Raw genomic sequence first — 17215 nt, forward strand, 5'->3', positions numbered from 1 at the left:
TGTCTGTCTGTCTTTCAAACACCAGTTCTCCTCATGGAACAATGAGCCTTGGATCAAGCTCTGGACCACAGACTCCTTGCCTGTAGTTATTCTGGCTCAAGGTCTTGCTGCCTGTGCAGAATACAAAGAACAGAGGGATACCCTGGAGGCAGCCAAGTGCTGGGACAATTTGAGGAGTCTTCACCCCTAGATGTTTCCCAGACCCTGCAGGACAGAGCCCTCAGCCACCCTATCCAAATAAAGTGGTCATCCTGCTTCAAGTTCCTCTCTTGCTATGCTCCATGAATCATCAACGGTCAAGACGACAGCGAAAGGGCAGCTGCAACATTACTACTCTGCCTCCACAGAGCCACCGACATGGGAGACAATAAAAGGGAATAACAAAATAAGAAAGTATCCAAAGCATTGCCTAGTTTTTAAATTAGATTTCAAATTGAAGATGGATTACAGATTCCACCTCTCCTTCCTAGAAGGTTTGATAAACTAAATGAAAAACAAGTTGAGAAGAGTATGGCAGCTGTGTCTGCATCAGCAATCCAGACAGCTCAACTGCAGATCTGGAAGGACAGGCTGAGGATGTGACATCCGCTGTACACACATTTCAGAGGGTCTTATTTCAGGTTAGCTTTACCCTCACTCTTTGGACCAACTTTCCCTTTGGGGGCTGTTCTACATAGTTTCCTCCAAAAGGAACAGAGTCTATGTGCTCAGAGGTCACTCCAAAGAGCACAGATAAATGAGGACAAGCAAAAGACAAGCAAAATAACAGTGCAGACTTCTATGGAAAGAAAGAATTGTCCTCTTCCTAGATGGTAAGAAGTTGTTGGTAAGTACAGAAAGGCATCAGATCTGATAGCATGTTGGATAGTCCACTGTCATGAGAAGTGTGATGCTATATATAACAACAGTACTAAGAACTTGCCAGCTTGCATTCTGCTGCGTTTGGTTCACTTGCACAATGCTAGTGTCTTTGCTATTTTGCAAAAATAAACAACAAAACAACAAAAACAACCAAAAATACGCTAAGAGAAAAGAAAGGAGACAAGTGACACCCAGATCACCATTCAAATCTCAAACAGGAAGCTCTCCATCAAGAGAACTCAAAGGAGAACTTAAACTTCACCTGAAGTTTAAGGAAGTTATTTGTTGTTTGAACTACACACTGATTTGACTGAGGAGACAAGAGTGCAGGAAACAAGCTTAAAAATCACTATGAACTGATAGAAAACTAAAGAAAAAATTGCTGCTTATTGAGTGTTGCATCCTGTACCAGCCACCCACAGAAGCCATCAGCAATATAACAAAATGCCCTTGGGGCAGCCTCGTTAGCAAAAGCTCTTGGAGCTTGTTAGCCCAAGCGTAGACAATTTGAAAGTGTAGGTGGACATTAAATCTAACCCAAAATAAGCAAGCAGCTCTGAGAGTCAGCAGATATATAATTAAGGTAGTATTTCAGTTCAATCTCTTCTAAGGTCTCTATTATTATACTATTCTGTACCTAGAAGACAGAAGGCTTTAATATAGAAAGGCATCAGGTCCTGAAATACCATTTTCCCTCCCTTTTGGCAATGGCACTGCTGTAGTAATGCAAACTTCTGATTTTTGTGGAAGAAGTCAGCAGTTTCACACTCTAGCACCACTGTCTTTAATTTTCTTTCCCAATTAGCAGATAAAACTGTGCACTAAGCTCAGCCCCCGTAAAAGGCACAGCATTGCTGCTAAATGAAAGGGGGTTCTGGATTCAGTGGGTCCCAGGAGACGCTGGCTGTCACCAAGGCCTCTCTCAAGATGCCCGAGGTCCCAGCTCACGGCCTCGTGCTGGCCCCCCTGCCAGCACACTTCTGCGAAGGACCACACATCACCTTCAGCAGCACCCACATCACAGGTCATCTCCACACATCCAGGCTGTCAGACATCTACACACAACAGGCTAAGAGAAGGCACAACCAAGTGCTATAACCAATTGTTTAAGACCAGCTATTTAGATTTGATTTACACAAGCTTGTCAAAAACAGTGCACTTAAGGCCACTTCATATTTCAGATTTTGTAAAGAAGTCAGCAGTTTAAGAAAATAATAACAGGAGACCTCTGTTTCTACTGATGTCTGTATTTTAAAACTTTGAGTAAGATTTACTCAGGCTTCAGAATATAAAATGTCTTTCAGGATCTTAAGTGAAGCTGCAATAAGTTATGGTTGGTTTTGTTGTTTTTTGGTTTTTTTTAAAGAAACTTTTAGTTTCTCAAAGTTTCTAGATAAACAGCTGTCTTGAAATACTACCCTTCTGGGGCTCAGCATGACCTTGATGAGTGTCTCCAGGGCTCTAAGTGGGAACACTGGCTGCAAGCATACTGTGTCAGTCTTGATGCCATCGCAGGAGTTAGTCATCCTCTGAGTCACTCTCCCCCCTGGCTGGGACACTTGCCCTGATTGAGGACATGAGCTGGTCCTGGATCTGCTTCCTGGGGTTCTCCTCCAGGTCTGTCTTGATGGCACCCGACTCTGAAATCTTCCACTCCAATTCTGTGCAGCACAAAACAAGAGAGCCATGAATGCAGGGGAGCAAACTGGAAAAAGCCCACCTTGCTTTCCCAGCCGACTTCTCTTATCACCCTGCCACCGCCACCACCACCACCAGGGCCTTGCTCTATTCCTCCCCCTCCTCTTCCACACCCAGGTCCCAGCTGCTGCCCTGTCTCCCACACCCAGCTCCAGCTGAGCCCTCCCTTCACGGTCACTACTGCTGGCACAGGTTTCAGCACAGAGCTCAGAGGTTGGGGTACTGCTCTGCAGCCCACCTGTGGCATCCCCAGTGCCCTCCTACTCCTTTACAACCAATGCCAAAGAGGCAACGGATAGAGAGCAGCAGCTTTAGATGCCAACTCTCCTGGTGAAAATGAATTCTACCTCCTTCTAGCCATGTAAGGGCAGAAGACAGGTTTGCACATCTGTTCCCAGTGCAGGAATACTGCTCATGTATTACAGCTGTTTCTGTCATATACAGAGTTCATCACAGCCAGGAAAGGCAGGGATTAGACTTGTTGAGTGGCAAAAAAAATTGCAGCAATTCCATTTACACATCTGAATTATAGGTATTTTTCAGGGATGTACTCTGTAAACACAATTCACCCCTTTTCCAATACACTATTAGTTCCTTAGCAAGACAGTAAGAGAGACTCCACCATCAGTAGTAGGCCTATTGCTATATAAGCCCAAATTGGATTACTTCCCAGAAGTGGAACACATTCAGTTGAAACCTTTCTCCTAGTCCTGCTGGCAACCCTATCATTAAATCTTATTTCCTTCAGACATCACAGAGTAATGAATACAACTTCACGCTTTCTTTAATCTTAGGGAAGAAGGAAGGAAGAAATAAAAGAAAGTGTGGAATTTCAGTGCCCAGCTTTCTGTGATGACTGAATTAAGCTGGCTCAGTCACCTTTGGACCTGCCCAAAAATCAGTTACTTATACAGTAAAAATGGGAGAAAGCTCACTGTGGGTTCTGCTACCACTGCTCACTTCAGTGCATAATTAGGCATCTGCTGTAGTTAGTTAGCTGTTCTCAAATCAGCAGTCTCATTGGTGAGCTTTTCCCCTTCTGACAGTTCAAGGCAGGGGAGTTTTCAACAGCACATGCTCAAGATATCCTATAAACTTCAGGGTTTTAGTAAAAAAAAACCAACAACAAAACCACAAAAAAATTCTTTGCAGCCTACCCCAGTATAGGCAGTGACATCATTCAGTAGGGACCTTGAAATGCTGTTTAAATGTGTTTCAGTTCAGGTAAAGGTGCCCTCCCTTAAATCTTGAAAAAGCTTGAATGCATCTAGGCCAATATGCCTACTCAGAAACCTGATGGTTATTCTTTTAACCAAAGTAAAATCCACTAGGTTACATCTGAGTTGCATTTGCTTTCCGAGAAGAGCCTTTTCCACTGCTGACCTCTGTCTTCAGGCACTGCTGTAGGATACAATCCCTGATCAACTGTCTCCAAAATGAAGAGCCACAGCGCTCTCCAAGACCTGCATCACCACTCATCTCCTGAAGCATGTCATGCTGACAAGGCTGCCTCCAGGCTGCTGAGATGGGCAAGGAGAAATAGGTCTAGGGGAAACCACAACCTCCAGAAAAGGTAACAGCCTCTCCCCATGGAGCCCTGTGCCCTCTGAACCCCCGAGACAGAAGCTTAATGTGCTGGCATCTCCAGGAGATGGCAAGAGGGAAAGGAAGCAGCCCAGTTTGGGGCTAGCAGCTCCATTTGGACAAATGGACGGGTTCTCTTTAAAGGTTCATGAGGAACAGAGCCTGTGTGTCAGGAAGGCAAACCAGACAAATACAGGCTATCGGCTTGAAAATGAAACAAGAAGCCCTACAGTGCAACAGGCAAGCACCAGCTATTAAGTAACTGGGGGGAAAGTCAGTCATGCAGGTACAAGAGCCCCAAAGAATGTACATGGGTAGTATTTACCCTTTAATACATTCAGGAAAGTTTGTTTCACCTGACACAAGGTGTAAATACTTGCACACACATTAGATAAATCTCTATACGTTGTCCTACTCAGCCACTCGCCACTTTCACACGACAGCCTTAATCACAGGCTGATGAACCATAAGGATAAAAAAAAAAAAAAAACAACCAAAAAAACCCAAACCTTAACCCCAATATGATTTTTAGTACCTCCCTTCTCCTAAGCCTCACTTCTCTCATTCCCAGCAAAGCAGTTTTGCTTTTCCTTTGGAAAACTGGAGACACAGACACTAACCATCCCTTGTCAGGTTCATGCCACCAAACACCAGAGGCCCAATGAACTGAGCTTTGATGTCTCCCTCCAGGTAGATGAATATCGTAGGCAGGTTCTTATCAGGATAGTTGGCAATGCAGGTGGTAGAGATAGCTTTGATGAATTTCACATCTCTGAACTTTCTTGCAAGCCCACTCATATGTTGATTTATTAAGGCACAGAGTGGAATTCTGTGAAGAACAGGAATACACATAAGGAAAAAAAGACAAATCAGACAGTAATCCGCTCCAGAAGAAACGTCAGAAATACCAGCTTGACAAGTAGCATTTATGGAAAGACAAATGTACCAGAAGCAACTTCTGAATACTGTTGTTGTCCAGTATTCCAGCATTCAAAGGAAATCAGCATCACTAGAGGTTTTGGTGCATGGCGAGTTTGTTTTAAGATACCAGCAATACAACCTTCCCCTCTATCATACAGAAAAATTGGTTTACAAAGACATGATATTTAGAAATTGTAGGAGCATGGGCAAAGCAGGAGTAAAAGCAGCTCCTGGAAGAAAGTATGCATGCAAATGATGATGAACACCTGTGAGGCAATTAGAGACAGGAAACAAAAATCAAGTATTTCTAACCCTTTCCAGAGAATTCCAGCAACTTATGAGGAACTGATGTCATCTCTCTGGACTTGTGCAAAGCATTTGACACTGTCCCACATGACATCCTTGTCTCCAAATTGGAGACATGGATTTGACAGACGGACTTCTTGATAGATAAGGAATTGGCTGGATGGTCACACTCAAAGAGTTACAGTCAATAGCTCAACATCCAAGTGGAGACCAGTGACAAGCAGCATTCTTCTGGGATCCACACTGTTCAACATCTTTGTCACTTGCTTTGCTATGTTATGCATTCAGTTCTGAACAATTCAGTACTGAAACTTTTTCATAAGCTTGAAAAATAATATGAAACATTTATTTTTGAGTATTTTGATTTTGATGAGTAGCATTCCTCAGGGATCCATACTGGGACCAGTGCTGTTCAACATCTTTGTCAGCAACATGGACACTGGGATTGAGGGCACCCTCAGCACGTTTGCCAACACCACCAAGCAGTGTGGTGCGGTCACCAATCTGGAGGAAAGGGAGGCCATCCAGAGGGACACTGACAGGCTTGAGAGGTGGGCCCGTGTGAACCTCATGAAGTTCAATAAGGCCAAGGGCAAGGTCCTGCACATGGGTCGGGACAATCCCAAGCACAAACACAGGCTGGGCAGAGAATGGATTGAGAGCAGCCCTGAGGAAAAAAAACTTAGGGGTGTTGGTGGATGAGAAACTCAACATGGCCCAGCAACACGTGCTTGCAGCCCAGAAAGCCAGCTGTATTCAGGGTTGCAACAAAAGCCGCTCGGCCAGCAGGTCGAGGGGGGTGATTCTGCCTCTCTGCTCTGATCTGGTGAGACCCCACCTGCAGTGCTGCATCCACCTCTGGGGCCCCCAATGTAAGAAGGACCTGGACCTGTTGGACAAAGTCCAGAGGAGAGCCATGAAGACAGTTAGAAGGCTGGAGCACCTCCCCTATGAAGACAGGCTGAGAGAGTTGGGGTTGCTCAGCCTGGAGAAGACAAAGCTCCAGGGAGACCTTATAGCAGCCTTCCAGTACCCAGAGGGGGCCTACAGGAAAGCTGGAGGGGGACATTTTACAAGGGCAGGCAGTGCTAGGACAGGGGGAATGGCTTTAAGCTGAAAGAGGGTAGATTTAGATTAGCTATAAAGGAAGAAATTCTACACTCTGAGGGTGGTGAGGCACTGGAACAGGTTTCCCAGAGAAGCTGTGGATGCCCCATCCCTGGAAGTGTTCAAGGCCAGGCTGGATGGGGCTCTGAGCAACCTGGTCTAGTGGAAGGTGCCCCTGCCCATAACCAAGGGCTTTATGATTTTTAAGGTCCCTTCCAACCCAAACTGCTCTGTGATTATCTGACCTTTCTGACATGTTTTTCCATCACACTGACAAGACTGGAAACCTTGTTCACTCCATTTTTATGCCTTTAGGAACCAGGCTAAAGACACACAGTGATCCTTAAAATGCACAATACTGCACACTTTAACCAGAATAATTTCCAAAGCTTCGATATTCCAGTGGCAGCAGCTACCTCTGTGGCAGCTGTACGGTACCAGTCACACTGTGCTGTATAGATTTATAAGAAAGCCACTTCATGGTAACATGATTTTAGAGCTAAGTTCAGCAGTCTTGAGTCAACAGTGATGAAATTACTAATTTAAGTTTTTGTTTCTTAGAAGTCCAGAATCAGTTCCTTAGTTTCCACAATAACTACACATTTGTCTAGAGTATTTTCAGCTATTGACAGCACAAGGCTTAAAGGTTAAAAACAAATTCTTACCCTTGTTTGTAGAGGTGCAGGACTACCCATATTCCTTTTCCAGCTTTTGTAACCTCTTGAACGTAATCTTTTCCTGAAATCTCCAAAACTTCCCCAAATTTATTCTTCATTTGAGCTGCTTTCATTTCTGCTAATCTTTGTTGCCTGAACAGCAAGGAAGAAGAAAAAGACCTTGTGAATAGATGCATTTTTGACAGAACAACAGTTAAAGGACCTGGCTGAAACCCAGAATTCAGAGGCACATTATAAACTTCTTCAAACCCCAGAGCAACAAAAGCACCCTGACGTAGTCAATAGATGCTTATTACAAGTTAAAACTGCCAACATGCAAGTAGTACAGCTACGTTTCATGACGACTTCTTTTTCCTCATTTCTACCCTCAGCAGCCATTTCTTCTTCAGATACCACACTACAAAACTAAATGGCAAAAAAACAGGAGAGATGGTTAAGGGACTAGAAAACCAACACTGTAATGATGTAAATCCGCAGCACCTTAATCTCATTCATGCAAAAACTGAGAAATCTCGGAGGCAATTTTCAAAGCGCTCAGAATCCACAGCCATGCACTCAGCAGGTGCACATTACCTCTGCAAAACTAGGTTGTTGATAAAGGACACTGAATTTAAATGCAGTTATCCTACTGAAGACACTTAGAAGCTCTACAAGAGACCAGAAACACAACCCACTTTTTCTATTAGGCCTAACAACATCCTCCCTCTCTTCAACAATATCTAACAGTATCCAGAAGAAGAAAACTCCAGTTTTCATTAAAGCAGAATTCTTCATGCTGCTCTGACCTGTACATTTCAATAGCTTTCTCATCCTCCTCATTAAATTCATCTTCATTCTCTTCCAGCTCTTCCAGAGTCATGTCCTCGTACGTTTTCACTGGAATGGAAGAAACACCAAATCAGCAAAAACCTTACTCCAGGATTAAAACTCACCGGCTTTTATCAGTCCAATAATTGATTGATTTTAAGGACAGATTAACTGTGGGAAATAAGGGGCTTTCTTTAAGGTATTATTGCTACTGGATTTTTAGAAAATATTATGCACTTTAGACATAGATGGAAAGACAATCCCTGAGCCAAAGGCTGTCTAGACTAGCACACGAGTACCTGCACTAGCTTTCAAGTTTGGTAGTTGCAGCAAAGACATACTTAACACACACGCAACACAGCAGGGATGCCTGAAGAACGGAGGAAGCATACAACAGGTAATGTCATGGGATACTTTTACTTGCACATACACGCAGCAAACTCCCATCGTACTGTTCTTTCTTCAGTTTTCAAACATTTACTTCTATAAAAATTCAGAGCTGACATCAAGAGCAAAGCTCTTCTTGTGCTGGAAGAATCCATGTGTCCAGGAGCACATTTTTTTGATATTGTTAACAGATGACCACCCTATATGAGAAGCAGCTTTGGTATCCCTTACAAACTTGGAAAAGGACACATTGCCTTGCAGGCCTGTAAATGTTACTGCTTGCCATTTCTTTGGACAAGCATCCCCAGGAGCCACTCCAAGACTTCTCCTGCTTGCTGCTGTCCAAGTTGGCTGGTCACTCACCAAGAGACTTCTGGAGGATGGCAAGTTGTTCCTCTTCCTTTGCACGCTCCTGTTCCTCCAGGTTTTCCTTTGGAGGAAGGATACCTTTCTTGCGCAGGATGTCATTCCACTCCGTGTCTTTATTCGGGTCCTAGAACAGAAGAAATGGATGATGCATTCAAGGTGAACACTGCCACTTCCAGAATTTAACGCAGGCAAGTTTTTCCAGACACACTTGCTAGACTCCTAACTGTCCAGATGGCAGCAGAAAGTCACAGTGTGCATTCTCCTGATGCTTCTTCGCAGCTCAACCAGAACCCTGAAGAGTGACTTTATTTTACCCACTCACCACACATACAGGAGGTCTTGGTAGTGTACAGAAGTCTGAAGCATTGTAACCATCATTGCAGCTCTCACAAGGTGAGATGGAAGGGGAGGAAATCAGCTGGGTGACAGGGAAGCACGCTGGCCACAGCGCTCACACTCACGTACAGAGCCTCAGCAGAACAACAGGCCACCAGACCAGCAACCAGCGCATCGGGAAGTGCCGGTGAGAGGACACACTGGCAGCCTTGCAGACCTGACTCTGGATATATGGGAAGTCTGCTCAGTAGATTAAAATCAGCGTAGCTGCGTAAGTGCTTAGAGAGAAGCAAGCACTGTCCCTGCCTGACAAGCCCACTGCTAGGGAATCAAACCTAAACCTATGCCTAGGCACTTCCTGAAAGTTTAAGAGACTTTACCACGAAATAGTCACAATATTCCTGTGAAACAAGGCCAGCAGGTGCCCAGGTATTGTTGAGAAGCTCTAACTTTTGCCAAGTTAGACAGTAATTCTGTTTTTATTTAATTGCATGAAACAGATGAAAGCTCAGCAGTAAGCACTTATGGGCTGATTTTGCTTCCTTGCTGTCTTGGCCTACATTAACTTTGAAAACTGGACACACCACCTACTGTTCTGCTATAGTTTATATATAGTTTACACTAGGGTCCGTGCAAGACCGTATCTCCTCTAGACCAAATCACTGTGCTTCTGCACTACCGGGTGGGGGGTGGGGTGGTGTAATAAGGACAAGAAAAAAGTAGCGCTATCAATTGCACACCAGGTTGTTTGTTTTGGGGTTTTTTTTTTTAATCGTCTTTTGTGGTCGTTTTTCCCTCAACACAGCATTTCACAGCACCTACTGTTGCTTATCAACACACTGACGAAGTGCCCGTAACACCCACCCGCCCATGTGCTTCCTACAGTAGTGAAATCAACACCGTATTTGAAAAAATAAGCAACAAAGCGCCACAAAGCCAAGCCGCGGAGCTCCTCGGCAGGACCGCCACACGGCGGGCACCCCGCCCCAGGCAGGGGGCTGCCACCGGGCTCCCCCGCCCCGGCCCCGCCGGTGAGCGCGGCCCACGGCTGCGGCGGGGCCCGCCCGGCCCCAGCTCTCCCCGCCGGCGGCCCCGGCGCCGTGACCGGCCCCAGCTCTCCCCCGGGCGGGCTCGCCCTGCCGCACCGCCGCACACGGGCCGGGGGCGCTGGGCCCCGCCGCTCACCTGCATTCTGCCGGCGGGGCCGGGGCCCGATCGGCGGCGGCGCTGGGCAGGGCAGGGCAGGGCCGGTCCCGGCGTGCGCGGCGCGGCCGGAGGAGGCGGTGCTCCCCGGCGGGGCGGTGCAGCGCCGCTGCCGCTCCTTCCCGTACGGCCTAATAAGGCCGGTCCCGGCAGCGTGGCTCTGGGGGGAGGTGTCGCGTTTGGGGGCAGCGCAGCCGGGGCCATCCGGCTACGTGAGCTCACAGGTTTCAGCTCTTGCTGGGGGTTTCGTCTCTTTTCTTCACCGTTCTCCGTAGCTCCCGCTGCATCTGCACGGGTCTGGCCCCTGCCCCTATGGTTTCGCGGGCAGGGAGCCCTGGCAGGCGCACCGGCGTGGTCCGGGAGCTCTCCTTCCTCGCCCGCCCGGCCTCCCCTGCCCCGCTGCCCTCGGAAGGGTGCTGGTCCCTCACGCAGCAGCGCGGCGCTGCCGGGCACCGCCAGTGCCCCAGCAGCCGCGGTGACACCCGCCCCCCCGGGGCTGCAGGCGGCCGCCCCTGCCCGGGGCTCCACGCGCCCTGAGCCCGCCCCAGCGAGGCGCCGTGCCGCTGCGCCCCCGCCCGCAGCCCACCGCAGCCGAGCTGTGGCCCCCGTACCGGTTCATCTGGAGAGGTGCACCTACCCTCTCCGCGTACCTTCCCCCCCCCCCCCCCCCCCAACCCACGGCAGCTCGGAAGCGACGCGGGATGGGAGTCGTGGAGGGCAGAGGAATTCCTGCCCGGCTTCCAGGTGGCACAGCCCCGCAGCCGGCACTACGTTGTAAGAGACTTTCCACATCCCAGGCTGTGCCCCGGCTGCCCCAGCCCAGCCGGGTTTGCCGTGCGGCTCTGCTCTTGCCTCGCCCTCTGCTTGTGTCGTTGTTTTAGCAGCACGGCCAGGGACAGTGTCCTCTAAAAGTAGCCTGCTAAACATACCCCGGGAAACGAGCTACACCAGCGGGGAGCAAAACCAGGAATTTGCTGTCGGCTTGGAAAACGTGTAACAGACTCTGAAACTCGTGTTTCTGAAGTTAAACAGAAAGTCCTCAGCACCTTCCAGCACCCCTTTCCTAAGTGCGTGTTCCGTGGGTCAGCCCTGCTGGAGGGGGTCCATAGCGCAGCAGCAGAGCTGTGTCCCTCTGCCCCCCGGCCTTGCCGGACGCTGGGCCACTGCAGGGTGCCCAGGGGAAGCAGCGTGGCCATGGGGTGGTGGGATCCCGACCAGGCAGCATGCTGAGATGGGCATGGCTCAGCTCCTCACACTCACCCACCAGCCAGCGTGCTGGAGCTACCATAAACCAAACCGGGCACCGTCACGGAAACACCCCAAATAAATTGTCAGCCATAGGGGAAACTTCCCTAGGTGCATCCAAATACTGATGGTGAGTTTTGAGGCTCTCCTCTGCCTTAGTTGGGGGTTTTTTATGTAACTCTTCCCTTTCCACTTCACTGAACCTCATCTGTCTGCATTTCATACCCTGTTTTGTTTCTCCACTGGCTTCTCTCCTCATTTTTCTTTCCCTGTTCTGTTAAATAAAATAAAACAGTGAAGCCTATATTATCTATTCTTGTCAGACATAATTATCAGTACTTCAGATTCAGTTAGGATTAGGTCATAGCCACTTAGCATTACAAGAAATTTGTGTTAGATAGTTATTTTTATTTTGTTTTGGGGTCTCTATTAAAGCATCACTCAGCAAACACTGAGGAGTGGGTCAAGTGTGGTGAACCCAGTCCATTTGGGATCAACACCCGATTCCCTAAAAACGGACACCTCTGCCCTTTCAAAGAACTGAGCAGACCTTGCACTTTCTCCTCAAAGACACATAGCAGAGAGGAAGGGAGAAGAGGCTCACTCCCACCTCCCCCTCCTTTTATGCTCCAGCCTGATGGACAGCACGCTCACCCGGAAGGGGGGAGTCCTTTTCCAAATCCCCAGAAAAACACCCCCACGCAACCTGCCAGCAGGCCTTAAGAGTCTGTTCTGGGCATGTGGAGAAACAGCTGTGCCTCTGCTCCATCAAGGGCCTGGAATGGAAATTCGGAAGCCCCGTTATGACATGTTAAAACATCACGGACATCCCATTGACACCCATGTATCCTGAAGTGTCTGTGGCACTTACCCCGTCCTAAGTTTAATTTAGTGAAGAGAAGGCACAGCCACCTTTTCTGCCTCTGAATTAAACCAAATTAATTTAATTAATTAATTTTAAAAGAGCTGCGTTTTGAGAGGGTCTCATCCTTACGGTGAGTATTTGGATGTGCAGAGGGTGCCCCATACCTGCCTCTCAGAACCCTGAGGCTGAGGAAGACTCAGCCTCACCCAGTTTGGACTAGATGCTCATCCTTGTGGGGAAAGTGACTGAGTGATAGATGGAGCCACAAATGCAGACAATGTGAGAACTTTAAATCAGAAAGTAAAGGGTTATGAAGCCTTCTGGCAGCGCAGCATGTGAGCTACAGTTTTCAGGACGACAATTTTGCGGTCCTCTGCAGGTGCTCCAAAGTCCTTTGGCTCTGACCTGCAGTTAGTCCTCAGCATGCAGAACCAAAGTTCTAGCTATCAGTGCCAGTTTTGCTGTACAAATGTTTTGTCAGAGCCTGGGCTTTCAGTAGGACCTGCAGGTTTAATAGTCATCTTTTGTGGCTGAAATACCATTCACACACATGGCTTTTGTGTGTTGCTGGTTGGAATCTCCTTTGAACACCAGAAAATAAACACAGAAGAAGCATGAGCAGAGACTGTGCACTCGTTTTCTAATAGGTGCTCAAAAATACTCATTTGCATTAGGTGAGATTTTTGCCCAGGTGGACTGAGAAAAACCAGCCAAGGACCCTTGGCACCAGAACCTCTCTGTTCCTATAGTAAACCCTGAGCCCCATCCAGGGCAGAGAGTTACCAGAAGAGGGGGCAGAAGCCCAGATCTTAGGAGCAGCCCCATCACATCACTTGGTGGGGCTCAGACAGTGTGAATGAAGCATAACTCTGCCCAGCACACACATAAAACAACACACAGCTTCCCTCCTCCCACCCAACTATAAATACATCAGCTTTATAAAACACATTTCCCCTATGTACCTTTTTTAAAATCAAGCTTCAGCAGGAAAGAGGGGACTGTTTTTGTGCATGCTGCACAGACAGAAATACTCCAGCCAGAGGGGCTAAGAGCTCTCCCTGTCACAGCGAGACTGAAATACAGCTGTGGCTCAGCCCTTGGAGACAGCCTGGCTTCTCCCCCCACCCTGAAGAATTTGCTTCTGGGCATCTATAATATATTTCTTCCTTTTCCCTCAACTCAGGGGTTAGAAGAAAGATGAACCACATGTGATAATGACTCATTAATTGTTTAGGTGACCCACTGAGGAGGAGAAAAAGATGTTAAGAAAAAGGTGCTGCCCCAGGGGTAGGGAGAATGACGTTATGAAGCTTGCTTGCCTCTGCAAGCAGGCTATAGCAAAGCACAGGCTAGGCCAAGATAAGAAATTTTGAAGGTAATGGGATATATTTTTCATTTATAAGACATAATGAAAGATTTAGGTTATTATGGACTTTGTATTACTTTGTAAGGTAGCTGCATTTGTAGCACAGTATGTCTGTGAGTAATCAGAATTTGAAAATCATTGATAATAAGAATAAGGAGTTATGGCTTGGTTTGCTTGGATCATATTATGGGGTGGGATCTTTTTGTTCCTCCCTCCCAAATCTTATTCTGATTTTTCTTAATTATTTAAGCCTCTCTATAGAAATTACACAACCCCCTTACATCCAGTGATGGATTTTCTTGTATATTGCAAACAACTGTGCTGGAAGCTAACTCTTCTGTTTATCCATAGATTGGAAACATTATTTAAATAAGTACTTTTGCCACTCCTAATTCTAAGAGTATAGTAACTGGACTGAATTTCCTTAGTCTTAAGTAAATAGTTGGTAATTTCTGTTCTTCAGTCTGCATTGAGGCATCCAAGTCAATTCTTCCTTTTCCTGGTGCAGAAGACCTCCAGTACTCTCACAGCAGCCAGGGAATATCCCCTGGGGAATTAGCTTAGAACTTTGTATGAAAACCTCTTGGAGTATTCTAGGTATAAGATGCTGTGGGATGCAGGAATTTTTCAATTGTTAGATTTAAAATGAAAGAAAGATCTAACCTGATAATGGATGAAGTTAAAATACAGATTCCTCTTGGAAAAAGAGGCAGGCTTGACCTCAAGTTAGCTTTGAAGTAACAGTTGTGGTGATTAAGAAAATGTTATTGAAGAAGAGCCACTGTGCCTCAATCCCAAATACATGCCAAGTAGCACAAAAAAGTGTCTTTTCTTTTGAGCTCTTCATATCTACTTCCGTAAGCCTTTCTGGACAAGTTGCCGAAGTACTCTGGCTTTAAAACAAGGCCTCTCTCCTAAAAAGTAGCCAGTAAAATGGTCGTGGCAGTTAAAATCTTAGCTCTGCTATTAATGAAATGTGGCGTGTGGTGCTTTTTCCTCAAGAAAAGAACAAGCTTTCTCCTTGATGTGGAAGAGCAGGAAGTGTAACTTGCCTCACTGTTGTCTCCTCTTGCTACCAGTTAGCTGTAGCCCAAGCACCCAGGTAATCTAAAGATCTCCAACCCTTTGTATCTCCTCACAGCCACAATGTCTGAACATGGGAAGAAACACGCAGAGGCTAGCAAACCTGGAGCTGCAGCAAAGAAAACCAGATCACACAAGGCTGGTCTGCAGTTCCCTGTGGGTTGTGTCTCCAGGCTCCTTAAAAGAGGGAGCTACTCTGACAGGATCAGTCCTGGTGCTGCCATCTACCTGGCTGCGGTGCTGGAATACCTGAGCGTGGAGATCCTGGAGCTGGCAGGGAGCGCTGCACAGGCAAGCAAGAAAGCCAGGATCCTGCCCAGGCACACCCAGCTGGCCGTGAGAAATGATGATGAGCTGAACAAGCTTTTCTCCCGTGTGACCATTGCTCAAGGGGGGTTATGTCCAATATCCTTTCCCAGCTCCTTCCCAAGAAAACTGTTAGAGATGCTGCTCCTTCTCAGGAACAAGGTGGTAACCAGTGAAACGTGCTTTCCCTGGTGTGTGCACTTATGGATGATGGGACTCAGTAGCACTAATCTGTATGTGTTTGCTTCTTTGTCAAATATTTTTTCTGCTAGTTGTAATACATTTTTAAAGATTGTAACAAAGTTCTTAGAGTGCCAGACTGTCCTCCTTTCTTTTCTTCTTTTCATCCCTTTCAGGGATGCAGGAACACAGAAAATGTCAAAAGTCTACCATACCACCCAAATAACTTTTTTTTAGAAGTCAAGTACATGTTTACTTTTGAAAACATGTTACAGGTAACTGTTGTGGAGAAGGCAGAGCCAGGACACACACTGCTGTTCACATGAACTCCATCACAGAGTGCAATCAGTTCAGTGCCTCAGAGGTTGTTTAAGTCTGCTTTAGAAGCTAGTAACCCTGTATTTCAAAGTCTTACTGCTTGTAAAGCCATAGTGAACAACTACCTCTCTTTAGACTGCTCCACCACGACACTAAACGTCTATACTCTCCATCTTGTCGTAGCAACTGTAGGTAGTGTATTTAAAATCTGGTGCAATGTTTGTGCTGTTGGTAGATGTGACTGTCTTGCTTCTGTCTATCAGTGCAGAAAAACAAAAGTGTCCATATCCAAACAGTCCCCAGGCCTTTGCTGACCAAGTCACTGAAAGTCTCCCCCCCAGGGAAAGTACCCAGGGTTTTTCTGTTTGTAGTGGGTGCTTAGGCTTGCTGTTGAACTGGAAATCAGTGATTTGCTGCAGCTGCATTAGCATCAGTCCACCCCTGCAGCAGTATCTCACTGATTTCATAGCATCTCACACAGAGAAGTGCTGGTTAGGCCAGCTTCCTGAACTGTAGCTGGAGGATAAAATTTTTATTTTAAAAAGATTGTCCTGTCCTGTTGAGTTTCACCTAGCTCCTCTGCCCCCGCAAAGCACGAGGGTGTCAGAGCCTCCTGGCCAGCTTTTACAGTGCTGACAGATGTCAGAGCTGTATGCAGCTGAGTTAATGTCTCACTCCAAGCTGTGTTTACACAGAAATGGGGAGACAGGATACCTGACTGAGCAGAAACCACGATTTTGGGGTGGTGGGCAGCTGGAACAGACTTTGTATGCTGCCTGGAGCAGTTTGATGAGATCTTGACTGGTCTGCAATTTACCCAGTGAAGTGAGAAAAAGTAGAGGATGCTGTAGCAATGAGAAGTAAAAATGTCTGAGAGTAGATCTTAAGCTTTGTGCATATAGTGAAGGTGCTATATGTAACTAGCCTGGTGCCAAGTATTTACACCTGTAAATGGAAAAAAAAAGCTTTAAAGGAAGTACATGAGACATGAACACATGAAACTCAAATTATTTCCTCCATTTGACCACGGCAAGGGAATGATTAGTTCTTTGGACCAAGCAAAAGTATAAAGGTTTGCACTAATGGTAGACTCGAGCAAGGTACTAATTTTGTGCAGTTTTAAGCATGGTGCTTATAGCACTCTTGGCTAATCTGGAGAGCTGTGTGTCTCATCACACCACTCCTGGATGCAAGATGCTCTTGTGAGTCTTCTCTGCACCACACCAAACAGACCCTGAAAGGCATTGCCAGTGCTTAAGTAGCTTCTAGAAATGCCTCCACCTGCCATTTGCTGTATGCTAAAAGGCACTGAATGACCTGTGTGGCCCTACCTCTACTTACACCTAAAGACAGAGTTTGTGTCGAAGTAATGGTCCATATCAAAAGTCAATTTTTCAAGTACTTCTCTGATCAAGAACAATTACTCTTTCTTCTAGTCAACAGTTCAACCCATTTGTAAATTAACCAGATAGCATAGTGATCTGAAGACTCACCCCTCTGGTTCACAGCAACAGAGGGGACATATCTCCTAACCCAGCTGCTCAGCAAAAGTTCCTGTTGGGCCAGACCTCAACTTTTCAGCACTCGTATATTGAA

At 46.6% G+C, this 17215-nt stretch overlaps 1 protein-coding gene across 1 annotated transcript; it reads right to left on the reverse strand.

Annotated features, from left to right (window-relative positions):
- Positions 1-2092: 2092 nt before the first annotated feature.
- Positions 2093-10475, reverse strand: PDCL3 (phosducin like 3). Its single transcript, XM_056329320.1, has 6 exons — positions 10239-10475; positions 8712-8841; positions 7940-8030; positions 7143-7286; positions 4764-4972; positions 2093-2522 (listed from the first exon to the last, which is right to left on the reverse strand). Exons 1-6 carry the CDS (start codon positions 10458-10460, stop codon positions 2380-2382), a joined length of 939 nt encoding a protein of 312 aa, XP_056185295.1. The 5' UTR covers positions 10461-10475; the 3' UTR covers positions 2093-2379.
- Positions 10476-17215: the final 6740 nt, after the last annotated feature.

The sequence above is a fragment of the Falco biarmicus genome, chromosome 2 (assembly GCF_023638135.1).
Source record: "Falco biarmicus isolate bFalBia1 chromosome 2, bFalBia1.pri, whole genome shotgun sequence".
Classification (NCBI taxonomy): Eukaryota; Metazoa; Chordata; class Aves; order Falconiformes; family Falconidae; genus Falco; species Falco biarmicus.

What these genes read in the sequence shown, in the direction of transcription:
- PDCL3 (XM_056329320.1), bottom strand. Translation starts at nt 10,460, where the DNA reads ATGGCCCCGGCTGCGCTGCCCCCAAACGCGACACCTCCCCCCAGAGCC. An exon ending in CATCCTCCAGAAGTCTCTTG is followed by an intron (nt 8,031 to 8,711) that starts GTGAGTGACCAG and finishes CTTCCATTCCAG; the next exon opens with TGAAAACGTACGAGGACATG. An exon ending in AAAGCTATTGAAATGTACAG is followed by an intron (nt 7,287 to 7,939) that starts GTCAGAGCAGCA and finishes CTTGCTGTTCAG; the next exon opens with GCAACAAAGATTAGCAGAAA.